This window comes from Acomys russatus, chromosome 7, assembly GCF_903995435.1.
Source record: "Acomys russatus chromosome 7, mAcoRus1.1, whole genome shotgun sequence".
Lineage (NCBI taxonomy): Eukaryota > Metazoa > Chordata > Mammalia > Rodentia > Muridae > Acomys > Acomys russatus.
The window spans coordinates 8,893,708-8,920,410 of NC_067143.1; the positions used below are offsets into that span (position 1 = coordinate 8,893,708).

Sequence of the window (26,703 nt, forward strand, 5' to 3'; positions counted from 1 at the left end):
GGGAAGTGACAAGCCCTCTGCAGTGTAATGTAGCCAAATGGATGTCATGTGTTTATTAGCATAACTTCACCTTCAGCAAAGGCCTTGGATGCATAACCAGTCTGTATGCATTTTAAAATTTAGTTATTTTTCTACCAGAAGTGATCTGAAGCAGAATTCTATAATTCAATAAAAACTGAGACTTTTAACATTTTCAGGCATAAACCAACAATGATGGAATATGCCTGGCCTGTAGCCCCAGCAGCTAGAAGGAAGAAGAAGATCATCCATTCAAAGATAACCTGGGCTACATGGCACCCTGTCTCAAGAAGAAATAAATTTATGGATAGATTCTTCCAGGTCCACAAGTCAACTTGAGACCCCACCAGGTATTTTTATCCTCTTCTTTCTATTCTTACACAGTGTGAGAACAGGCTTCTGTCTTTCCAGTTTCAGTTCTCAGATGAACCCTCATTTCACACTTGGATCAGTTCAGGCCACAGGAAGGACAGAACTCTTTGAAGCCGCGGGGTATTTGCTGCCCTAAAACACTAGATTCTCACACCAGGGTCCATGGTCCACCAGGGAGCTTGCAGGCCTCCAACCTCAGGGTCTCTCTTTGTAAATGTCCACCAACCAATTACGTCTTTGCTGAGGGCTCCACCCACCACGCTGAGATTTACTGTGATCGACATTTGGTGGGCCTGTTGGATGTACGAGTGAGTTCTGTTCACCCACTATGGCTTGGCAGTCCTGATGGGGGAGGATATGACAATCGCTGTTACTGTTCCCTCTGTCACTGGGTGGGGTGCTAGGACACAGCAAGGAAAATGGGGTTATAAATTCTTATTTTTGCTAGACTCTACTCCTAATCCTTTCTTTAACACCTCAGCACTTAGGAGACCCTCATCCTCTGTGGCTCTGCAAGAACTCTAACTTCTGCCTTCATTTTCATTGCATTTACTTGTGTGCACATACATACATAGGCACCACAACACCCACGTGGAGTCTGTCCTTTCCTTCCACCATGTGGGTCCCAGGAATTGAATTCAGGTCGCCAGATGTGGCAGCAAGCTCCTTTACCCACTGAGCTCTTTTTGTTGGACCAAGAACTCGAATTTCTGTACTCAAATCAGCTACACTGATGTGCATCGGGAAACACACACACACACACACACACACACACACACACAGCAAGGCTGAGCTGAAACGCTTTCTACTGCAGATGAGGATGAAGGCGGATGTCTGCACTTCTCATCAGACCGTGTGCTGTTGTTGTCTTGCTCAGAAATGCTAACTATTATGAAATTTAATTTGGTCAGGTGTAGTGGTGCACACCTGTAATCCCAGCACTCAGGGAAGCAGAGGCAGGCAGATTGCTGGAGGTTTGAGGCCAGCCCGGTCTACGAAGTGAGTCCAGGACAGCCAGGACTACACAGAGAAACCCTGTTTCAAAAAACCAAAATAATAATAATAATAACAACAACAACAACAACATGGGTGATAATAGTAGTTTTTGATTATGTTGCAGTTATTCTGTCCCCAAAGTCCTGCCATCACTGTCTTATTTAATTCTCCTAATAATTCCATATCCCAAGAATTTGCAAAGGATGAACTCAGGGTCCAAAACTGACAGATAACGAAGCAGGCCACAGCCAACTGGGACTTGAGACAGTTTCTTTCTGCCTGCAAAGCTTGTCCCCTTTAGTTTAAGAGCAACAAGGTGTAAAATGCTGCAACCCAAATGCTCTAAGAATTCATTCCAAAGCGCTCCACCAACACCATGATGCCAGCAGCTTGGGAGGTGGGAGCAGGTGGATTGCCACCCAAGTCTACATAGCAGGTTTAGGCCCATCTAGACCCAGGTGAGACTGAAGAAAAAGAAAGAAAGAAAGAAAAGAAAATTAGGTGATGTATTCTTAGAAATATAAAAAGATGTGGGCTGGGGAGAGACTGACTGCTCTTCCAAAGGACTTGGTTTGAGTCTCTGCTCCCACCTATTGGCTCACAACCATCTGCAACCCCCGGTTCCACAGGATCTGATGCCCCCTTCTGGTTTCTGAGGGCACTACACCACATGGTGTATAGCCCAAGGCTACACAGAGAAACCTTGTCTCAAAAAACCAAAACAAAACAAAACAATATATATATATATATACATACATACATACATATATATATAATATTATATTAAACATTATTTTATTTTGTGGGTTTCCTGAGCAGATACACACATGCCATATACACAATAATAGTACATTTAAATCAGTACATAAATTGAATATGTCATAAATAATGTATTCTATATAATATGTACATAGACATAAAAGTGAGGAGAAATCGTTAGTTTACCTAGACTAAAAGAGCCTTTGGGATGTATCCAAATACAGCCAGTAGTTCCGTAGTTACCGATTCGAACAAATCCACAGACTGAGTTTTGAGAAAACTGCAGTGTTTAAGACAATGGCAGTCTTTTGATCATAAATTGGCGGCTAGGTCACGCTGAGTTTATCAGTATTCACTAATGGCTTGTATTTATGAAAAGAAAAACCAAACAAAAACAAAAACAGCCTTTCCTACCTTGCAGAGGTGGTGACTGAAACAGACAGGGACATAGCAACACATCTGGGGCGGGTTTAAAAATACTTCAGACAGAAGTGAGAGAAAGAGACACTTAGACTAAGAAGCGTGAACTCTTTATTACCCACATACTGGGCTGGAGATGAAATATTTTTACGTAGAATTTTGGATACTTCTGTCATATTTAATGTTTTCATAATAAAAACACTACTGGAATTTTATTTTTTATTTTTATTTTTTGACAACCTCATAAATAGGATGATCTGAAACGCACCCTCTAACTTTACATGCTAACGTCAAGAGTCAGTCCAGCCTGACTGCGGAAATAGTAGCACTGCACTGCCCTCTAGCGTTGGATAGAGTTTACAGCAGCACTCTGTCGTTAAAACACCGTCTTCTTCCCACCCACGCTATCCCCTTCTGCTTCAATGGTCCAGCTAACTGGCTAGTTTTAAATTTAAATGGAGGTTTTAAAAGGTTATTGACAAATAACAGTGCTCTGTCCTCGCTAGAATCCTGATTACTTCCTCCTTTGCATGCTGAGGTTTCTCTCCCCTTTGGTGCTCTCTTCAATAGTAAACCACATAAAAGTGATCCCCCCCCCCCCCAAAATACTGCCAAGCAGCAGGTTTCTAAGAGCTCGGGTGTTTGAATGGGTAATGGCGCTATTTATCAAGCTGAGAAGCTGGCTTTTATAATTACTCAATCAGTCAGAATAACTAATCGGTAGTAGTTGGATCTATGGAGAGGAGCTGTGTCCTTATTAGCAATATCAAAACCCCTGAAATATTTTTCATTTACTTAGTTCTTATTTATCTGTTATTGCAGTTCTGGGCATGGCGCACATGGCTTCATGCATACTAAGCTGGTATTTTACCCATGAGCTATGTATAGCCCCAGCCCTGGTTCTTTTGAGTGAAGAGGGCAAAAGCATATAAAAATATTCCTTTTCCAAAATCAAACAAACCGATTTTCATAAAGCCGATGACATAGAAACTTCAACTCTCTTCACTAGACTTCTATTTGACCAACTTACTCTAGAGTCAATTTCAATCAGCCAAATGGCTTGGCTTATGCCTTTGTGTCGTGGAGACTGACTCTCAAACTTGCCAAGTTGTATAGTCAAGGACGACCTTGAATTTCTCATCCTCCATCTCCAGATGTGTTGTTCTGGCTGCAAGGATGCGTGCGTTCTCTATGCTGTGAAGAGACTTTGATGTGTTGGCTCACCATTTACCGAGCATCTTCTTAGTGCCAGGCCCCAGTGTGACTGGTGGCAACACAGTAGTGGCCTAAGTCAATCCATTCCCGCCTTCTTGGAGTTCTAATGAAAGGCACACTCTACCACACAAGCTCCCGCTCCCAGTGAGTGGTAGATGCCCATCCCTTAGCCCCTCCTCAGCCTTCTCTTCTCCCAAGAAAACAATGACCTCTTAGATCCTACAGAGAATCTTAGCCTCAAGGGCTGGTCCACATCTCTTCCTCTTGACTGTCTGCCTCACAGTCTCCAGATTCTCCCCATTGGAAAAGACAAGGCCAAAATGCAGGGTGTCCCCTGAATGTGTCCCTGCTTCCCCAAGAGCGTTGCTGGCCTAGACTTAGCAGTTTATCGTTGCTTTGATTTGATGAGACATGTGATTGTGAGCTGTGGGACACTCGGCTGGCTTTTCTCCGGGTTATAGTTTGCGCCAGTGAAGTTTGAATCTAAAATGTCTCTTGCAGGCTCATACCTTGAGCACTTGCTCCCCGGACTTTCAGGAGGTGGGACCCATCTGTCTGGATGCAGTCACTAGGAACTGGCCTTTGAAAGTTGTATCCTGTGGGGATCAGAACCTGGAGGGGGGAGGATGGGTGGCCATGGAGCCCACACAGAATCCCAGGAATCAGACTGCAGAGACCAGACTCAAGGTGCAGATCTGACTTTATTGTGTAGTGTAAAAAGCCTTTATACACTTGAAGGGCCAATCAGACCATCCCATGCTGGAGCACCAATAGCAACCAGCTTGGTGTAGCTATAAAGAAACGGGGTGGGGAGCAAGAAGGGGGAAGCAGTCACCGCCCTAGCCTGGGATCCATTTTGACACGTCACCAGTGCGCGCTAGGAGTCCCTAGCAGATCAACACTGTGTGCGGTGGGTCAGGCTCATCATGTAAGGAGTCTTAGGAACCGCTGGCACTTCACTAGCCGTTCTCTGTGGGCCTCCAAAAGGCCTATCTCGACACGCCCCACAGGATCCCAGACTGCGGCTCTGGCCTGAGTCTCTGCTTCTTGGCCTGCTGTGATGTGAGCAGCCTTTATTGCATACGCCAGGCACCGTGATCCAAGCTGCACCTTTGGACCTTCCGAGTACAATGGGCTGAAACTCTTAGGTACCAGGAGCAGGTGGTTTCTGTCCGGGATCATGGAGGCAAACGCAACTAAGCCAGAGCACAGCTTGAAGGGGTGAGCGCTGACATGTTATACTGCAGAGAGCTTCCTGCACGTTACATCATCTGATTCCTGCCACAGCTTTGCGGGGTGGACTGATTTCCCCTTTATAAAGGCTTTGGCAGTTTAAAGGGAGTCGCTGTGCCAGCACAGCCAGCAGGTGGCAGTCTTCTTATCTGTAGAATGTGTGAGTGAGATCAACAGGGCTCCACTTCCCGCCCTGTGGTGAGTCTCTGCGGCTGGATTCCTGAGCCTACATAGTACTGAGGGATAGCACAGCCTGGGCTCTTAACTATGACATACATTCAAGCACTCGCCGTGGAGTGTCCATTTAATCTTCAACAGCACAAGTGAGGGACCAGGATAAAAGGAGAGTGACACAAAGGGGGTCAGCTGTCTTCCTCCAAAGCCTCGGGAACCGCCTGTTACTTACCTGGAGTCAAGGTCTGGGCCGGGTGTCGGCAGGTTCTTGGCTTCTTATCCAAAGAAATGAAAAGAAAGACTCACAGAGATTTGTGAAAGTATCAAGATAATTTTCTTTCAGGGTAAAGATCAGAAAGGGGGACACTGTCAAAACTGACAGAAGGCCAAGCATGAATATACTCAGGGGCCCCAACTATTGTTTGGGTTTCATAGGGTAGGGGCTCAAGAAAAGGAGGAAGCTGGCAACTAAGGTTCAGGGTTTGGGTGACTCTATTTTGATTGATAGGTAGGTTATACAATCATTTCCCTACTTACTGTGCATGTCCCTCCCCATAATGCATCTGACTTTAATCATATGCACCCCTGATTATGCATGGGCATAAGATGGTAACTAGAGATTCACCCTAAAAGGTGACTATTGTGCATGCATCCAAGACCAGTTTAGGCCTGATTGAACCTTCTAGTCTTTCTAGGGCACACTTACTGAGAATACATTTGAACAGAAAATGCTTAAATCTTGTTACTAGGGTGAATAAATGCCTATCTTGTTCAGAGGTGAGAAAAGCCCCCCACCCCGTGTGTAGACGGGGGCTTGAGGGAGTCTTGTGGTTGCTAGGAGACTTGTTTGGACAGGGTGTATACATAAAGCCCACAGGTGAAGGAATAACCTACAAATGCATTATTACAAGAAGGGGGTGGGTGTGTAACCCAAACCAAATACAGTCCTAGCCTAAACCTGCTGTGCTTACCTGACTCAACCGGCACACACTTCCCCTAAAGAATTTAGTAGGGAGGGTGTAAGAATTTCCAATAAAAAATTGGCAAAGTAGCATAAAGCTTGTTACGAGTGTGTTCAGCAGAAAATGTGATTCCACCTGTCTTTCTATCCTCTGTGTTTAGCATCCACAGGGCCCACAGAAAGCAGTTGACTGAATGCACACACTCTTTAACAGGACAACTCTTTGCTTTCTGAACCCTCCAACATTGCTTATTTATTTATGACCTACCCCACTCATACTGAAGGTACCAGACTGTAAACTCACACGCATAATTGTTCCAGAGAACCAACTGTAAACTTCCTTATAAATAAAAATTAGGCCTTTTCCACCATGCACCTATCCCAGAGAACAAACATTTCAACCTTCTCTGGCGCCCTCTGGTGCTTGATATCTGCAATTACTCCGGAGCAGGGGAGGCAAGGCTGAGTCTCTTTCCTGCATACAGGGGCACCAGAGCTAACACATACTGCAGGCCCTGGAGAACTGGCTTTCCGGCCTGAACACCAGCTAGTCAGAGTCATGTCAGAACTGCGGTGGCGTCTACAGCCATTTTCCTGGTTTCTCCCTCATCTGTCTGAATTTCCTTCTGCTCCTTCCTGCCTGTAAAACCTGTGAAATGAATTGTGTCTAATGTTGTTTCTAAAAAGAATGTCTGTTCTCTCCCTTCCCTCCCTCTTTTCCCTCCCTCCTTCCCTCCCACCCTCTTTCTGCCTTCCCTCCCTCTGACCTCTTAACCCTCTTCAAAGGATGCTGAAAGTGTTAAATCAGTAATATATACAGTACTAAACAGTACTCAGTGTGTGTTATCACATTTTTTTTTTAAGTAGAAGACTAGAAGCCCAGTTCCCTTCCAGTTACCATGTGCTCACTCTCCCTAAGCATCTCTCTTTTGAGCTACTATGAGCAAATAGATCCTAAGGACATTCCCTCCTTAGTGACCTCCCTCCCATAATGACACCCCTCCATAGTGACACCCTTCCATAGTGACACCCCCCATAGTGACACCCCTCCATAGTGACACCCTTCCATAATGATACCCCTCCATAGTGACACCCCCATAGTGACACCCCTCCATAGCAACACCCCTCCATAGTGACACCCCCATAGTGACACCCCTCCATAGTGACACCCCCATAGTGACACCCCTCCATAGTGACACCCCCATAGTGACACCCCTCCATAGTGACACCCCTCCATAGTGACACCCCTCCATAGTGGCACCCCTCCATAGTGACACCTCTCCATAGTGACACCCTCCTTAGTGACACTCCTCCATAGTGACACCCCTCCATAGTGACACCCCTCCATAGTGACACCCCCATAGTGACACCCCTCCATAGTGACACCCCCATAGTGACACCCCTCCATAGTGACACCCCCATAGTGACACCCCTCCATAGTGACACCCCCATAGTGACACCCCTCCATAGTGACACCCTTCCATAGTGACACCCCTCCATAGTGACACCCCCATAGTGACACCCCTCCATAGTGACACCCCCATAGTGACACCCCTCCATAGTGACACCCTTCCATAGTGACACCCCTCCATAGTGGCACCCCTCCATAGTGACACCTCTCCATAGTGACACCCTCCTTAGTGACACCCCTCCATAGTGACACCCCTCCATAGTGACACCCTCCTTAGTGACACTCCTCCATAGTGACACCCCTGCATAGTGACATCCCTCTATAGTGACACCCCTCCATAGTGACACCCTTCCATAGTGACACTCCTCCATAGTGACACCCTTCCATAGTGACACTCCTCCATAGTGATGCCCCTCCATAGTGACACCCCTCCATAGTGACACCCCTCCATAGTGACATCCCTCTATAGTGACACCCCTCCATAGTGACACCCTTCCATAGTGACACTCCTCCATAGTGACACCCTTCCATAGTGACACTCCTCCATAGTGACACCCTTCCATAGTGACACTCCTCCATAGTGACACCCTTCCATAGTGACACTCCTCCATAGTGACACCCTTCCATAGTGATGCCCCTCCATAGTGACACCCCTCCATAGTGACACCCCTCCATAGTGACACCCCCATAGTGACACCCCTCCATAGTGACACCCCTCCATAGTGACACCCCTCCATAGTGGCATCCCTCCATAGTGACACCCCTCCATAGTGGCATCCCTCCATAGTGACACCCCTCCATAGTGACACCCTTTCATAGTGACACCCCTCCATAGTGACACCCTTCCATAGTGATGCCCCTCCATAGTGACACCCCTCCATAGTGGCACCCCTCCATAGTGACACCCCTCCATAGTGACACCCCTCCATAGTGACTTCTGCTTCCATAGTGATGTTCTCATATAACTGAGTAGCAAACTCCTCGCAGCATCTTTAAAAGCAGCTTGTCCTGGGCTGGAGAGATGACTCAGTGGTTAAGAATTAATTCATGATGCTCTCCTCCCAGAACATGCAGAGAGCGCACACCTGCTTGCAACTCCAGCCCCATGGAATCTGACGCCTTCTTTTTGCTTCCCTCTCCCACATCTGCTGAGAGCTTCCTCCCAACATGTTCTCAGCTCTTGAGACAGGAGCTCATACACTCCAGGCTGCCCTAGAACTCAGAACTCTCTTTTTCCAAGGAGGATGATCCTCCTTCCTCTACCTGCCGGTAATGAGCTTGTGCCACCACATTCAATGTACCTAGTGCTGGGTATGGAACCCAGAGCTCCATTCTAACTGAGCTACATGCTACCTCCCCTGTCTGAGAAGGGGTACTTTTTTTTTTAATGGTTTATTTATTTTTTATTTTATGTGGATTGGTGTTTTGCCTGCATGTATGTCTGTGTGAGGGTGACAGATCACTTGGCGCTAGATTACAGACAGCTGTGAGCAGTCATGTGGATGCTGGGGAATTGAACTCAAGTACTCTGGAAGAACAGTCAGTGGTTTTAACTACTCCAGCCCCAAAGGGGCACAATTTTAACCTGGGGTGGATGATACCTTTCAATACATGATGGAAATTACAATTGGAGACATAGGTTCAAGTCTGATATGCGTTTTAGCCGAAACCTGAAGGCTCTGTCTCCAGGCGATTAGGAAGAACTGCAGGGAGGGTTGTGTGGGGGAGGGGAGTGGGGGGCGGGGGAAGGAAGTCTGGGGCTGGGGGTAAGCACAGCCCAGTAACTGACTGCAGCTAGCCCGGGGAGGCACGGACGCGGCCCGGGGTGCGGCTCCGGAGCAGGGGCGGGTCCAGTGCTCAGCTCCGGCTTTCCGTGGGGGCGGGGCCACGATCACGCTGTCACCCGGAAGAGGCCAAGGCGGGTAGGCAGCGGCTGAGCTAAGGGGAGATTCCACCCCGGAGGAGGAGAGAGGGTCGAGTAGCAGGCAGCAGGCGGAGTGATGCTCGGTCCCACGGTGCTGGGCGCTGTGGTAGCCGCGCTGGTGGCCTCAGTGCTCCTGCTGCGGCGTGGGAACGTGGGGTCCGGGGATGGCCCGAGGTAACCCCGGGTAGGGAATGGAGCTGAGTCCTGAAGCCCTGCCCGGGACAGGTAGGGTTACCATGGAGAGAGAGGGAGACACTTGGGTGCATCTGCCTGGGCACCTGTGAGGTGCTTGGTTTGGCCACCATCAGTAGCCCTGCTGTGACTCAGCACTTTGCCAGGGCCAGGACTGTGTAGAGTGAGCCAGTGTAGAGATAACAACCCTTGTCCCTCCCCCCGCCCCCCCCCCCAACCGCCCAGGTAAAGACTGTCCCCTTGTACTTTGAGACAGTACCAGTGGGTGTTGTTTCCCCAGCATGGCGGACAAGGAGGCTCTGCCGAAGCTTCGGGAAGACTTCAAAATGCAGAATAAATCCGTCTTTATTTTGGGCGCCAGCGGGGAAACCGGCAGAGTGCTTTTAAAAGAAATCCTGAGACAGAACCTGTTTTCCAAAGTAACTCTGATTGGCCGGAGGGAGCTCACCTTCGAGGAAGAAGCTTATAAAAATGTGGTGGGTATTTGAGCTGGGGCTAAAAAAGGAAATGTAGCCGCGATCGTTTTTGCCGAGGGGAAGGTGTCCATGAGCAAAGGCTAACCTTTGCCAAGTGGTGGTGGAGATGGACAAATTATCAAAATTGGGCACGCTTGATCTAGAAGGAGCCCTTCTAGCAAGCCCTGGTTGTCGGCCTGTTTTTAATCCTATAGCGTTCTGCAATGCCGGTCTGGTATATCTGGAACGTAGACTGCGTTGGAGAATGGCGGTCAGAGAAAAAGTGCTGTTCATAGTTCCTAGAGTACGCTGCTTGCTCATTTTGCCCACGTGTGTACTTCACAATATCAGCGTGGGAAAGAGTGACAAGGACAGGTGGAGTTTCTTCCAAGTAGGAATCTGCCCTGCTTGACTCCCAGGCTTGTGTCTCTAAATGCATATTGCCTTCCTTGTAAGTTACAGCAAGCGGTAATGGCAGACTTCCATCTGGTAATAAAGCCCAAGTATTTTAAGTCAGAACTTCGTGGACGTTCTGTTCTCCAGTAAACAAGAGTTACCTACCAACTGCAGCAAATTAAACAGCGTAGTGTGCTGCTGGGACCACAATGCAGTCTCCCATGGGTCCCACAGAGGGATGGTTTGCCAGGTGCGCACACTTGCAAATATGTGTCCTTGGTTCCCATGGCTTCCAGGTTGTTTCGTTTAAAAAATGCCAGGTGCTTCAGAACTTTTTGCTTTGTAAGTGAGCCTTGGTGGTGTTTAGAGTCTCTTAACCAGGCTTTATTTTATTTTATTTTTTCTTTAGTGTAGTATATACTGTGCCAGGAAAATCCTCCTGAAGGAACTAAAGGTAGTGCCCCCCCCCCCCAAGATTTCATTTGGACTCCTGGGGAATGGAACACTGGGAGTTTGCTGCCAATCCTAAACTCTTAGGTTTGAGGACAGTGCTGCTCTAGCTAGTGTAGGCTGGCCTTGAACTCAGTTCCCGAGCCTCTGTTTTTGATAATGTTGGGATACGGGTAAGTGCCCCCTCTCTTAGCTTGCCTAGCATGTGCCAGTTTTAGCATAGATTGGAAATACCACAGAGGAAAAGAAAACGGGGCCAGGGACGCAGGACTCTCAGTTGGTAGATGAACAAGGATCCTAACTGGTAGAGGTGGATGGGTCACAAGTTCAAGGTCAGCCTCAGTTACATAGGAAGTTTAAAGCCACCCTGTCCTTTAGAAAAAGACAGAGAAGAGAGAGAGAGAGAGAGAGAGAGAAAGGGGGAGGGAGGCAAGAGAGAGACAGACAGATACTGACTAAAGAAGGAGGTGGGGAGCTGTGCAACTTCAGAGGCTGACTCATAGTGTTTGGAAGGAGTCCTAAGAAGATGCCTCTGTCTTAGGTTCCTTCTGGCCGATTCTAATGGATTAAAGGAAAAATTACGATCCAGACATTTCAGCTGAACAAAACTGAGGCATACACGTGATCAACAAGTAGCCACAGGTTTGGAGAGATGGCTCCAAAGTTAAGAGCACTGGCTGCTCTTCCAGAGGATCTGGTTTGATTTCCACCACCCACATCGTGGCTCACAGCCATCCCTTAATTCCAGCTCCAGGGGATCCAAGTGACCTCTTCTGGCCACCTCTGACACTACATGTATTTGGTGCACAGACATGGATGCAGGCAGAGTCCATACACATAAAATCAATAAAAAATAAATAAAAGGTTGGCCACAATTGTATTATCAATAAATACCAGGTTTGAACGCAGATCTTTTTTGAGATTTCAATCACCATTCTGTTTCTACCTCATACTGGAACGGTTTCCTTCCAGGTAAAGTATAGATTGATTTTTTTTTTTTTTTTTTTTCCTTTTCCCAAAAGTGAGGTACACATGACCTTGATAGTTGAAATCCAATTCACCCTACTGCATTACATGTTCTGTGGACAATACTTGTGCATCACTGATTTCCAGTTCTGATGTAATTGTTTTCATTGCTTCGTACCCAACCCAGGGCCTCCTTGCATGTACCTGGCAAACACTTGGCCACTGAGTTCTCTGCTCAACTTCAAATTAATTGGTTTTGTTTTTGTTTTTTGGATTTCTTTTTTGTTTTTTTTGTTTGTTTGTTTTTTGTTTTTTGTGGGAAAAGGGAGATTTGGCACATTTGTTGTTATGAGCTTAGATTAATAATCATTTTTGTCATTTATTCTTTTCATCTTAAGGAATGTTTCATCTCTCTTTTAAGTGTATGTCCTTCCTTCTCTAGAATCAAGCAGTGGTGGATTTTGAAAAGCTGGACGAGTACGCTTCTGCCTTTCAAGGCCACGATGTTGGATTCTGTTGCCTGGGCACCACCAGAGCAAAAGCCGGAGCGGTGAGCAGGAAATACACCCCTTTCTCTCCTTACTGGCCAGGACCATTGTGGACCTCCTCCCTCCTCTCTTTGAAAGATTTACTTCATTTTATGAGTATGTGTGTAGGGGTGTATGTCCTCATGAGTCCAGAAGGGGGCGTCGGTGTTACAGTTGTTTGTCAGCTACTTGACATGGGTACCGGGTCTTCTGCAGAAGCACTTTGAGACCTAACTGCTGAGATGTCTCTGCAGCCTCGTGGGTTCCTTCCTTGCTTACTGTTTTTCTTGGGGGGCATGCTGCTGCAGTGCTTAAATGTAAAATGTGCTTACGATTCCATCTGCTGCTTCATCTGTATTATACACCAGGCACTGCAGATAGGGTCATGGTTTCTTCGTAATAGCCTCTGAGTTAAGGCCTGAATACTGCATACGTCACAAATATTTATACAATCGAGCCCATGGCAGAGACTATAATCATCACAACAACCCTTGGTTAAGGTTAGCAGCCAACAGCCTCTGGGCAAAAGTAGTTGGCTCACGCTGTGGGTGGTAAGCTTTGTATTTCTTCTCATAAGAAATGGCCTGAAGCCTTCTCTCTCATGCATTTGCTCCAACCTGCTTTCAAAGCCATCCTTTAAAGCTGGGATCTAGATCATCAAAACCCAGAGGCACGATTCAGTCAGCCCCCCTGATGACTTAGCCATCGGCAGTGACTCAACCCAGGGATGACTCAGCCCTCACTGACGCAAAACTGCTTTAATGCACATTTTATTTTCTTTTTAACGGTGTACTAAATTGAGTCAGCCCCTATCCAGAAGCCATAGTTTACCGCATAGTTAAAAGTCATGGTTTCTAATAGACATCCTGGACAAACATTCATATATCATATTCAGTTGGCTCTTGAGTGTGGTTTATTCCTCTGGCAGGATTTGCTTGCTGGAGTCCACATATCTATTAAATATGTAGGACATTGATTCTGCCATGATGATTGTATTAACTGCTTTTTCATCACGGTGACAAGTACGTGATGAAGCAACCGAAGGAAGTTGGGGTCTACTCTGCCTCACAGTTTGAGCCCTCAGTCCAGCTAGGTGGGGAAGGCATAGTGGCTGGAACATGAGGCAGCTTACGTTGTCAGTCAGGAAACAGAAAGATGATGCCAGGACCCCGTTCACTTTGGTACCTCAGCCCATGGAATAGTGCCACCTGCATTTGAGTTGTGGCTTTTCAGCTCAATTAACTCAATCTAGAACCACCCTACAGACATGCCAGAGGCTTGTTTTCAGGTCAGGTCAAGCTGACAATATTAACCTCTACAGTGACTTACACTAGAGTTTTTTTTTTTTTTTTCTTTTTTTGAGATTTTACTTTTATCTTTTAAAGTAAATGTGTGTGTGTGTGTGTGTGTGTGTGTGTGTGTGTGTGTGTGTGTGTTCACTTTACCAGTGCTCATGGAGGCCAGAGGTATGGATCTACCTGGAACTGGACTTAGAGGTGGTTGTGAGCCTCCCGGTGTGAGTGCTAGGAATTGAACTCAGGTCCTTTGAAAACACAGTACCTGCCCTTAATCCCCGAGCCATCTCTTCAGCCCCACTGATAGTAGTTTTTATAAACCAGTAGATTGATGTGGTCCTGAACTGTGGGTTCCTGCCAGCAGAGAAGTAGTTGTGTCTCTCCAGGCTTCTTGGTGACAGAGAAGGTAATCCTATAAATGCTTCAAGCTGGGGTGGGCATTAGTTCCTATGTAGTTCTGCACTTCCAACCTGGAAGCTCAGGGCTACACCTAGATTTCCAAGAAACTCATTTTTCCAAGCATTGCATTTCTTCCTCTAGAAGGGGTCATGTTACTGCTCAGCTAGTGCAGTCCTTCCTGTCCTAGGTCAGTCATAAGAAGCGTGTCCTCCAAAAGCACTGAAGAACTTCTGTGTCCGGTACACTGCAGCTTCCAGCTTCAGGCTCCAGCCTGGGTTTGACGATGACTCAGCAAACGTGAACTGCTGCATTAAGCATAGAGTGAGGCAGAGAGCTTAAGCTGTTGAGGGGCAGTGCTAAATGTTGCATTGGAACTGCCGCGCCAGATCGCAAGAACCCCAAAGAAGACCACCAGGACCCAATACCGTTGCAATACACATGAGGGCCTTTAGTTTTTCGGCTCGCGCTGGACTCTGGTGGTGGTATCCAGAAAGAGCCTCGAACTCTGAGCTGAGGGTAAATTTATAGATTCCTATCCCTCCCAGTGCTCCAAAGCAGGGGAGCTCCAGCCTGGCAAGCGCCTATTGGTTGAGTAACAGAAGGAGGCCTAATGTCTAAAGGTGACAGGCTACAGAAAAAGGCACCAAGACCACTCATGGCTTAGCTTTCTTTGTTCTCTTTGTTTATTACCTTGTCCAGGGAAGTGTCTAGTTTCTTATTAACCCTATCTCCGATGGGCAGGAAGGAATGTGGCCATAAAACTGGGTCTCTTAGCAACTCTATCTCCGGTGGGTGGAAAGGCTGGTTCCTCCCTGCAGCTGGCCCGATTATCTCCTGTAGGCCTATTTCTTAACCTTTGCCCTGGATGACCCTGAAATCTAATTTTATTTCTTCTGGTATCCCAGAGCTAGTTTCAATATGTATGTATTGGTTTTTGGTTTTTGGTTTTTTAAACCAGAGTGGCTCCCACCTCCATTGGAGACCACTCAGTATCTTTTGTTTGTCTTTAAAATCAGTTTGAAAAGATAAAGGTAATTAATGAATACTGAAGGGGTAAATAGTCTCAGAAATGAGTTAGTATTAAAGGACCAAGCCAGGCGTGTTGGTGCACACCTTTAATCCCAGCACTCAGGAGACAGAGGCAGGTGGATCACTATGAGTTTCAGGCCAGCCTGGTCTACAAAGAGAGTCCAGGACAGCTAGGGCTACACAGAGAAACCTGTCTTGAAAAACCAAATAAATAAATAAATAAAAATAAAATAAAGGACCAAGAGATGATTGGCAGGAAGTAAGCTGTTGCTGCCTCTCGAAAGGTGTGTGTGCAGGGGTGAGGGGTCAGGGGTGCACATGCACACAGGCTCATGTGTTAAGGTGCATATGTGGAGGTCAAAGGACAACTTTTGGGAGTCTCCCACCTTGCCCATGCTTCAGGCTAGCCGGCCTCCAAGCTTCCAGGATATTCTCTCACCTGCCTCCCACCTTGCCTTAGTAATACTCTGCGTACCATGCCATCTGGCCTTTTTTTCCTGTAGGTTCTAGATGTGGGACTCAGCTCACCAGGTCTTTTAAGGGCTGGTGTGGTGGTAAATGCCTGTGTTCCCAGCATTTGGGGTGGAAGCAGAAGGACCAAGGAGTCCAGACTTGTGTGACTAGCCTGGTGTGTGTGAGACTCTGTCTCCAAAGCAAAGAACAGAGAGACCTTAAAAAAAAAAAAAAAAAAAAAAAAAAGCTAATTTGGATTCAGTGTGATATGGTGTTCAGAGGTAGCAGCTTAGTTTAAGGGGTGACAGCACAGGTGGCTAGGGGTCACGGTTCAGAGGAGCTTGTGGCTCTCTGGGTTCATCCCTGCTGCGCTTCTGGGTGACTAGCCCTCTTTGGAGAGTGACTAGCCAAGTAGTTAATCAGATGGATACCGCAAAGCTGATGCCAGGCCTCATATCTTTCAGCAGCTGTCCGTTACAGGGCTACACCGTCTTTCTGTCTCAACAATCTGAGTTTCCAGTAGAGAAACTTGGAAAACACTTGGGTGTCTGTTTCAGTGCTCAGATTCTCTCAGTAGCTAGCGAGTCCCCCTTTGACCCTTTGTGGGATAGTCTAAGACACCCCTCCCCCCCCGTCCCTTCCCCCACCCCAACAAAGTGGCATCGGCTAAGCAGTGGCATGTGTGGTCCCACAACTTTGCAGATGACAAGTCCAAGGTCAGGGTGTTAGGGGATCGGTTCCCTGATGGAAGGGTTCCCTTTTGCGCTCTCACCCTGCCTTCTGATGGTTGCCTTTGAACATGACACTTCCCCTAGGTGCTGGTGTTCATATTGCCTTGTTTTATGCGGACAGGAGTTGTTGGCATCCCACGAGGGGCCATCTTGCTCAGTACAGCCTCATCATAAGGAATTACATCTGCAACGACTCTCTCTCCAAAAGATTACGTGCGGAGGTTCTGGAGCTAGGACTTAGACTGTTGTTTAACCCATGGATTTCCATGTGTTCGGATTACCGTCAGAGCTCATGCTAGGCAGAAGCCGTAGCTTCCTTCAGCTCTTTGGAAAGCAGTTTCTTTCAGCAGTGGCTGCTGAGATGCCAACCTTCCTTCCACACCCACAGGCCACAGGTGGAATGGCTTTCTGACTTGGCCCTAACCCAGACCTGCTGGATGAGCCCCTCTGAGGTTAGAAGCTTGGAGTCTGTTCTGCAGGTCCCTTGGGAGAGCCCAATGTAGCTGATCTTGCTTCCCTGTGGGACTTGCTTTTGGGAGCCATGGAGTTATATTCATCTTTTACACCTACTGGTTTCCCAAGCACTGTAGTTCTAATAACCTTGCTTTTCAGCAAGCCATGTGGTCAAGTGAAGGCTGAGATACCCTTGGCGAACTAATGTACCTTGGAAAGCAAAAATCAAGGACACTGCAGGAAATAATGCAGTTCCCATGTGTGCAGTATGAGAAGGATTTGATATCGAGTTGGGTAGTTTCACCCCTTTGTGTATTTCCCGTTAGCAGTGGACTCTAGCACTCCAGGTTTGTGGGTACTGTCAAATTCTTGATGCTGTTAAAATGATTAATGCAGCCACTGCAACATTTATTAGGTAGGCATCTGTAGACTCTCATGCCTTCTGATTCCAATAATATGCTCTGATCATCCAGACTGGGTGTTGAGTACCACTTGCCATCATTTTTTTGGTATGGCCCGTGAGCATGTTTTTAAAATGCCTGAAAAAGTTATGCCACAGGCAACACAGTAAGTTCAACTTTTAGTGTCTATAGGTAAAGTTTGGTTAGAACACAGCCAAGGGTGCCACATCTCATGTGACCCATGGCTGCTTTTGTGTGGTAATGGCAGATCTGTGTAGGTATTAGCAGAGCCCCTCACAGCCAGCATATTTGGTCCTGTTGCTCTACAGGATAAAATCTCCAGCCCTGTTGCCAAACGTGGTGGCGCATACCTACAATCCCAGTATCTGGGAGGCAGAGGCAGGTGGATCACTGTGAGTTTGAGGCCAGCTTGGTCTATAAAGTGAGTCCAGGACAGCTAGGGCTACACAGAGAAACCCTGTCTTGAGGCGGGGAGGGGTTGGGGAAAGGGGGAAGATCCCCAGCCTTGTTCTGAGTTCCATTGTTTTACTTGATTGGGGTGTGTGTGAAATGGTGAAGTCCTTAGTAGTGCCAAGGACCCAGATCGCAAGTCCTGTAGGATAACAGGTAGCTCTGTATCCTTGAGTATGGAGGTTGGGTCTAATGACCACCCCTCCTTGTCTAGCATGAAATTCCCTCCCACCTTCAGAGTGGCTGAAAGGAGTGCAGTGATGGGCTCAGGAATGCCCAGTCGCGGTTTGGCGTGCGTTTCTGTGCTTTTTCTCTAAGAAAGAGCTATCTCTCATTTCTGTGTATTATTAGCTAGAGAGGCGCCATCCAGGACACACACACACTCGTGGAATTTCAGGAGATACAGCTCTCCATCTGTCAGCATCTCTTTTTCAGTCTGATTTAGGCTTGAACTGAAAAGAGATGAAGGATAAAGAACCCTAAAGAGAATCACAGCTTATGATTTCTATAGTGATAGGTCTTTCTCCTCAGGAATGGCCTAGAGACCGTTGGTTGTTCCAGAATGTTCTGGTGCTCTCAGTGTGTATCTGTCTTGCATTAGTTAGATTGTTGTGGTAAAACACCATGGCCACGGCCATTTATAGAAGGGATTATTTGGGCTTATGGTTCCAGCGTCAGAGTCCATGATAGCAGAGCAGAGGCAGCAGACTGAGGGCTTAGATTCTGAACCACCTGCAGGAAACAGAGAGCCCAGCGGGAATTGTACAGGCTTTGAAACCGCAAAGCCTGCTTCCTCCAACATGGCTGGGAATTGTGCAGGCTTTGAAACCGCAAAGCCTGCTTCCTCCAACACGGCCACATCCCAAACAGTGCCACCAATTAGAGGGGGGTGGGACACTTCTCACTCAAACTATCACACTTACTGACATGAATTGTTCTTGGCCTGTAATCCTCACCCTCGGGAGGTAGAGGCAGGAAGATCAGGACTTAGACATCACTGTTGGCTACGTAAGTGAGTTTGAGACCAGCCTGAGCTACGTGAGACCCTATCTCAAAGCAACAAGAAAATGACAATAAAGATGCATTGTTCTAGAACCACAGTGTTACAGTGTTGTTAATTAGTTTTCAGACATTGGTAAAAAACGATTAGAAGATGCATTTGTTTGTTTGTTTGTTTGTTTTATTTTTTTCTGAGACAGGGTTTTTCGGAAACCTCGGTTTCTGGCTGTCCTGGAACTCTCTCTATAGACCAGTCTGGCTTCCATCTTACAGAAGTTCACCTGCCTCTGCCTCCGCTGCAGTGCTGGGACTAAAGGTGTGCACCACCACGCCTGGCGAAGATGCATTTTTTGTATGTTTGGATTTTAATAAGACTCCTGACTCTACACTTGTGCTGGGGCCCCTGAGCACATGTCTGCCGAGATGCAATCTTTTGCGTCGATCCTGGGAAAGAAGCCTACAGGTAGAAACTTAGTTCTTTACTGTACAAAGTTGCTCCATCTTTGAGTGGGACACACTGGCTGTGGGATTTGAAAACTCACTAGCACAACGAACTAACTAACGCTCTCGGGGAGAGGCCTGGCTCCTGTGTGGTTAGACAGTGAGGTACAGTGTTTCAGAAACATTGTCTCTAGGATACAGAATGGCCTTTGAAGTTTGTTTCTCAACTGTTTTTTTGTTTCAGTAGTAGCGAGCAAGAACTGGAATAAGAGTAAAGCCAGGTCTTTCCATGTATAAAGAGATTCTTTCTTATGGCACCCCAACCCTCCCCCCCAAACCTACCACACATTGACATCTCCAGCCAGTCCCAGAGACCTCACCTCAGCTTGTTTTCTGAGTCCTTGGAAGCTGTTGACCTTTTCGCTTCAGCGTCTCATTCAGCGGCTAAAAGGCCACGCCGTCAGAGTGAGGGAAGTAAAATTGAAAATTTAGTGCGCTTGGAAAAGTGCGTATTTATAATGAGCTTGAGGGCTCAGAGGATTTGTGAAGTCAGTTGGGATTAACAGCCATTGATTGCTAATCAAACAATATTTAGCTTTGTCCGGAGAAGAGCTCTGGAGAAAGGTGTGGGCACCTTGTCATCAGAGCCCATTGAGTGGGGATGATGGGCTGAGGGCGGTTGGGGGGGGGGGGGCCACGCGTTGGCGTGGGTGCTGGTCCTTCAAGGAGCTGTTGTCAGTTGCTAGCAGGGCTGTGAAAAGAGGGACGCCGCCAGAGCCTGATGGCTGGAGTGGTATTGATACGCGGCGTCACTGATTAGTCAGCTTGAAAGCGTGCCGTGGTATTTATGTCACTTTAATTTCCATCAAACAATTGGGGGCGACAACACTCTATTAAGGAGAGGTTGATCCCGAGCTGAAGCCAAATAAATTAGGGTGTCAGTTTAATCAAATTATCCCTCTCCTGGCCCTGGATTAAGGGGGAGAGATAGCGTCGGTCTGGAGGCTTAGGATTGGCTGAGCTGCTCGTATTTTTAAAGAAACTGCTGGAAAGAAAAAGCAATGGAATGCAGAAAGCTGTAATAATCCAAGTATTGTGCTAACACAAGACAAAATTTATGTTACTAGCCAGCTATGCATTCTGAGTAATACCCCAGTTATTAAAATTGCTTTTAATTAGGAAAAAGGGAGGAAATAAATATAAGAGAGATCCAGTGAGGAACTTTCTCTGCAGTTTTTGGGTTTTCACTCTCTATGCTCAGTATGTCTAAAATCTCCACTTAGAGAAATCAAGAAATTGAACATTTTCATACTCTTTCTTTCCCTATATAAAGGTTAAAATTTGGTTTGCTTCACTTTTTTTTTTTTCCATTTATTTATTGTGTTTGAAGGCATGGTCTTGCCATGTAGCCCTGGCTGGTAAGGAATCTGCTATGAAAACCAAGCCAGCCTGGAACTTGCCCTGGATCTTCTTGCTTCAGCTTCCCAAGTGCTGTGACTGCAGGCATACCCCACCCCACCTGGCTCTCCATGCACTAATTTTAAACAGCAGAAAGATGAGTTTGAGTCGGCATATAGGTCAGGCCAGCGACTGAGGTGTTCAGGTCTCATTGTCGAGGTATAAAACACCAAAGACGTAGATAATGACAGTTCCTTCGTAAAGAGATGAGTTCTGGGCTGTGGAGATGGCTCGGTGGTTAAGTGCTCCTGCAGAGGACCTGGGTTCAGTTCACTTTGGGGAGTGAAAACATGTACCCTTCGATGTGGCTCCAGGGTAACTCTTTCTCCCTTTCCCCCATTACCCTGTAGATATGTTTTGTTTTTAATTCTTAACTGTGTTTACTTTTTTATTCAGATATTTTTGGGTGAAAATACTCTACATTCTGGATTCCCATCACTGACCCTTTGATGTGATGAATTAAGAATGAAGATTCAATACTGTCCTCCCTCGACTGAACGTCGGGCCATGGGGCGGGGGGTCTCCAAGCTTGTTGGGTTTTGTAGCTCAGGCTGTCTTCAGACTCATAGCAGCCCTCCCCAAACACTTAAAAAGTGTGTGTGTGTGTGTGTGTGTGTGTGTATGTGTGTGTGTGTGTGTGTGTGTGTGTTAGTGAGCAAGCCAAGCACACTTACGGAGGCCACAATTTGTAGAGCTGGTTCTTTTCTTCCACTTTTACACGGGCTTGGGGATTGAACACAGGTTCAAGGTGGCAAGCACCTTTAACCACTGAGCCATCTTACCTGGGTGGGTCCCTTTCCAACATTTCTTGATCATGCACTTACCAGTCTTTAAACAATTGGAAATGCCTTGCCGTAGAACATTCAGAGTATCTTGTAAAGGCTGCCCCTGAACTGGATATCAGGTTTTCCCTTTTCCCAATGCCTGGGTGTTCCTGTATGCTGCTTTAGAGACTCCAGCATGGGAGAGGGAGCTGATGCAGGGAGGGGGGTGGAGAGAGAGAGAGAGAGAGAGAGAGAGAGAGAGAGAGAGAGAGAGAGAGAGAGAGAGAGAGAGAAATGGGCTGGGGTTGTGGCTCCATGGCGGAGTGTTTGCTTGTCAATGATGAGCAGCACAGTCAATCAATCAATCAATCAATGGATAAGTAATAAATAAATAATGAGGGAAAAGGAGGAGCACATGTTACTGAGAACAAGGTTTCCGTCTGGACTTTGCTGGTCCCTCAGCTCTCTGTGGGCCTTGTTTGCTGTTTGGGTTTCACTGCCATCCTCGTGGTATAGTGAGTTCATGTCTGCTGCTGAAGCCGCTGTGTCCATCTGGAAGAGGCAGATCCCTCTTGGACTCCTTCCCAGGCTCTGAGGCTGGCTTTTGAGGATGGCTTTGATGCTTTTATTTAGATTCTCCAGTTCTCCTAGGCCTCCCAGCCTGCCACCCTACCCTGGAGAATCGTCTTTAACATAAGCATGGAACATTAGGAAATAACTCACATCCTTTTACCCCCAGGAAGGATTCGTCCGTGTTGACCGAGATTATGTGCTGAAGTCTGCAGAGCTGGCGAAAGCGGGAGGGTGCAAACATTTCAACTTGCTGTCCTCGAAGGGCGCCGATAAGTCCAGCAGTTTCTTATACTTACAAGTAAAGGTTTGTGAATGTTCTGTCTTCCATATACGGAGGGTAATTGACAGTACCAAGTAACCAGTATACTCTTTAAAGAAAACATTAAGCAAATTATATCGAGTATTTTTCAAAGCTGCAGAGACTGTTATGGGAGAAACATACTTAGAAGGCAGGCGTGGTGTGAGGATCATCTCTGATGTGTCCGCCATGAACTACTCAGTACAAGGGTGGCGTAGAGGAAACCCCAGCCTTGGATGCCTTCCCTTCCACTTTCCTTGTGGCCACCACAAGACATGTTTTTTTTTCTTTCTGATTTTAACTAGGAGTTTCCCTTCCTTGACGTTGTAAATAGGGCCGCTGCTACTGCAGGAGGACAGACCTGGTTCTGTGCGTCTGAGGACAGACCTGGTTCTGTGCGTCTCTGGACAGGGCCCTCTGTCATCAGTCTGTCCACAGTGCGTGGAGGTTAGCACGCCCCAGACTCCTCAGAGTGAGATGCTTTCGCAGAAACGCACTTGCCTTTTGCTTAAATGCCTCCGTCCGAAGGGGCTTTGGTCTGGTGACCCGAGTCAAAGGCACTTGTTTCAAAGTCCTCCCCTGGGCATGGAGTCGGAGCTTTATAAATGCCAGTCATCCGTTCTGTGCTGTCCTTGCAGACATCACTCAAGGATCCTCATTCTGTATTTTTTTTTTTCCAGCCACGACCCCCTGAATTCTTGGCTCCATGCTTCATTGCTTCCTATGTCTATTCCCTTCACTGCCTTGGTCTCCATACTGACTGGACCTTGAAGAAAATGTCACATTAGTTCCCCTGGCCTCTCTGATTACATGCCTGCTTTGAAAATTCATGGATTTATACTTTAAACCTCTTCTAATTATAATTTCACTTTTTTTTTTCTTTTTTGAGATCTGGGTGGGGGATTGCTAATGCTCAGATTGATACAGAGGGTCATCTTCGATCCACTGGGTGGAGGCTCATCTCCTGGCTGCTATATTTTTCTGATGCATTACAGCTGCCTATACTGTCAGTAGGTGACCATGGGCCCAGAGCTCTTGGCAGGAAGTGAAAGGGATGCAATTGATGCTTCGTGTACCCACTCTGGGTCTGTCTTGACATTATTAAATGAGGGGCGTGCCCCCTGGAGCATGACCAACCTGCTGGGGGCCACACCCTTAGAGAACACTCACTGTCCCTTCCCTGGAAGCCACCAGCTGTCCACAGCTCCTAAGTTAGTGGAGAGAGTTTGTGAACCCCACCCACCTCCACGCTAGAATGTTGGCGGCCCTGCTGTGAGCTGCAGGCAACCACGGCTGCTGAGTTCATGAATGCAACGGTCCTGTCGTGTCCTGAAGACAGGGCTTGGCTCCACCCTTAACCTCTGTCTCTTACAGTCTTTCTTCCCCTGCAATGATCACTGGGCCTTGGGGATTTGGGGGTGATGTCAATGTCCCATTTGTGGTTGGGCATCCAACTGACACATTGTCCAGTATCAAGTCACTCTCATGGTGGCAGGATTAAATGGCCTCTTCCTTCCTGTCTGTCCACTGGGACTAACTAGTGAGTCTTAAGAGCTGCAGAAGCAGATTATCTTCAAGCCCAAGTGACTCCCTCTTCTGTCCTTATCTGAGTGCATTGGTCTTAGTCAGACACTGATTTTATTTCTATTTATTTATTTATTTATTTTTGTTTTTTTGAGACAGGGTTTCTCTGTGTAGCCTTGGCTGTTCTGGACTTGCTTTGTAGACCAGGCTGGCCTTGAACTCACAGAGATTCTCCTGCCTCTGCCTCCCAAGTGCTGGGAATTAAAGGTGTGCACCATGATGCCTGGCATTTATTTCTATTTTTAATTTTTCTGAATCTTAACAGGGAGAAGTGGAAGCCAAGGTTGAAGAATTGAAGTTTGACCGCTTGTCAGTGTTTCGGCCGGGGTGAGTTTTATGCTGTCAGGAGTAAGTAGAGAGGTGGGCACCTTTAGGCATCTGAGAACAGGGTTGGCTAGTGGTGAATTGCTTCTCTGAAGGATCCACCCTTCAGCTTTGAAAAAAGCTTCAGAATCATCTAGAACTTCCTGGAAGTAGTTGCTATATGCATGCTCCTTACATATTAAATTTTATTCACTTAATGCTCTTTTGCCTTTATATTTTTATTTTTTGTGTATCACTGTTTGCCTGCGTGGATGTCTATGCAATGCATGCACACAGAGGCCAGGAAAGTACACCAGACCCCTGGGAACTGGAGTTGTAACAGACGGTTGTGAGTGATCATGTGGGTGCTGAGAACTGAACCTGGCTCCTTTGCACGAGCATCAAGTGCTCTTAAGCACTGAGCCATCTCTCCAGCCCTTCTTTTGTCTCTTTAAAATCCCCTTTATGCACTAAATCAAACTTTACAACCACCACATGAGCCAACTGGAAGTTGGAGGGCTGAGACAAAAGTGTTACCACTTGGGGTGGAGTGTGCTGAGGTGTCCCTCCTTGTTGGCTTGTTGGCAGTGCCACCTTCTCGATGTGCCCTCATGTGGCCTTGCTTGTGCATATGCAGGAAATTATCTGGTGTCCTTGCTTCTTGTAAGGTCAGCAGTCCTGTCCTTATAATTACTTTTAGAACCATCTCCAAATGCATTACCTTGGGGGTTAGGCCTTCAGCTGACAGGACTCACACTGAAGTATCCCGTCAGGTCCAAACGCACATGCCATCTCTTCCTCTACCTTTCTCTGCCTTCTAGAGTCCTACTGTGTGACAGGCAAGAGTCTCGTCCAGGAGAATGGCTGGCTAGGAAATTCTTCAGCTCCCTGCCACACTCTTGGGCCAGTGGGCACTCTGTGCCTGTGGTGACAGTGGTTAGAGCGATGCTGAACAACCTGGTGAGTCCCGGCAGTGGACGGATGGAACTTCTGGAAAACAAGGCCATCCTTCACCTGGGGGAAGACAGTGGTGTGCCCAAGCTGTGACTGTGACAGAGGACATTCTCAAAAACTGCAGTGCCTGTCACCAAATCAGTCATTTTGTGTTCTATAAGAAGTCCCTGTGTAGTCTTTTGCAGTGTCCCTCGCCTCAGCCATACGTCCCCATCAGGAAATGGCAGGTCTCTGCACCAGCTGTTGAGAGCCCGGCTGTTCATATAAGTCGCCTAGGGAGCTTTGGGAGGACAGGGGTGCACTGCAAACCTGGGCTTTGTGGGTTGAGGACAGGGATCTATGGTTTTCCATGGCCACTGGAGGTCCCAGGGCCCCTGGCTGTGAGACCAGCTTTGAAGCACTCCAACAAAGACACCTGTGCAGAGAGACCTAGCGCTCTAGGTAGGCGAGTCTCCGAGCTGCACAGTACTGTTGTTGCGCTGCATGTAGCTGAGTGAACACTGTGCCTGGACTGCGTGTCAACGCGGAAACTATAGAACAAGTTTCTGTAATTTGCTGAGGAATAAAAGTAAACAGACAAATTCTGGTGCTGTTTCAGTTGCTGATAATCGTGACGGTATTAGTGGGAAGGTGCATCGAAGGCCCTTGAGGGACAGCGGGATGGCGTCATGGCCCCTAACACTGCAGGTGTCTGCATAATTTTAGGTTGTGTGTTCTTGGCACTCTGATAATTCTCCAGCAATCCTATAAAGTCATACTGTTGCCCTCAGATCTTTATTTTTTCCATATACATTTCTATTCTTATCCTCATACTGCAAATGGGGAATCTGAGACATCCTATTGTTAAGTGCCTTGCTCAAGGGTCTAGAGCTGAAAAGGCTAGGGAATGGCAGGGTCGGGGTTAACCGTTCTCAGCCTGATCCCATTACTTGTATTTATTTTTAGTTTGTGTGTATGCTGTGTGTGTGTGTGTGTGTGTGTGTGTGTGTGTGTGTGTGTGTGTGTGTGTGTGTATGCAGGCCAGAAGAGGACATCAGATCCCCTGGACCAGGAGTTATAGATCCACCCATGTGTATGCTAGGAACTGAACTCAGGTCTTCTGGAAGAGCAGCAAATGCTCTTAACCATTGAGCCATCTACCTGTTATTTTAAAAGAATATCCTAATTGTTCTATTTTACCAGTAAAGACTCAGGAGCCAGATGCTGGTGTAAAATCCTGCTAGCTCAGAGAGGCAGAGAAAGCACACAGCTGATCTTCCTATTCAGCTTGTGTCCCAATGGAAAAGGCCTAAAAGGCTCACTAGCTCAGCTCACAGCCCAGGAGGAAAAGGCCCAAAATCCCAAGGCCAAAGCCCAAATTGCCAAAGGCTAAGTTGCTAAAGAGCTAAAGCTCCTTCTACGTCCACACACTGTCTTAAATACCCCTCAACTCAAAGTCCCTCCTACTCTTTAATCTGCCAGCTGGTTTCTTGTTCTGCTTCTTGACCTATGGTTAACTTTATTAAATCCTGTGTGCAGAAAGCTCGGATTAAAGGTGTGTGCCTGTTTATAATAAACAGAGAGCTCTTGGATTAAAGGTATGTGTTAGGGCTGGCTGAACCACACCTTAACCACCTGTTTACAATAAA

The 26,703-nt window shown here is 47.0% G+C and overlaps 1 protein-coding gene across 1 annotated transcript; it reads left to right on the forward strand.

Annotated features, from left to right (window-relative positions):
• The first annotated feature begins 9,434 nt into the window (after positions 1–9,434).
• Htatip2 (HIV-1 Tat interactive protein 2) lies at positions 9,435–25,174 on the forward strand. The gene is made up of 6 exons (XM_051148611.1): positions 9,435–9,481; positions 9,956–10,151; positions 12,385–12,492; positions 22,103–22,240; positions 24,084–24,145; positions 24,943–25,174. The coding sequence occupies exons 2-6, from the start codon at positions 9,957–9,959 to the stop codon at positions 25,166–25,168; spliced, it is 729 nt and encodes a 242-aa protein (XP_051004568.1). The 5' UTR covers positions 9,435–9,481; position 9,956; the 3' UTR covers positions 25,169–25,174.
• The last annotated feature ends 1,529 nt before the right edge of the window (positions 25,175–26,703 follow it).

What these genes read in the sequence shown, in the direction of transcription:
- Htatip2 (XM_051148611.1), top strand. Translation starts at nt 9,957, where the DNA reads ATGGCGGACAAGGAGGCTCTGCCGAAGCTTCGGGAAGACTTCAAAATG. An exon ending in CCAGAGCAAAAGCCGGAGCG is followed by an intron (nt 12,493 to 22,102) that starts GTGAGCAGGAAA and finishes TTTTACCCCCAG; the next exon opens with GAAGGATTCGTCCGTGTTGA. An exon ending in TTGTCAGTGTTTCGGCCGGG is followed by an intron (nt 24,146 to 24,942) that starts GTGAGTTTTATG and finishes TCTGCCTTCTAG; the next exon opens with AGTCCTACTGTGTGACAGGC.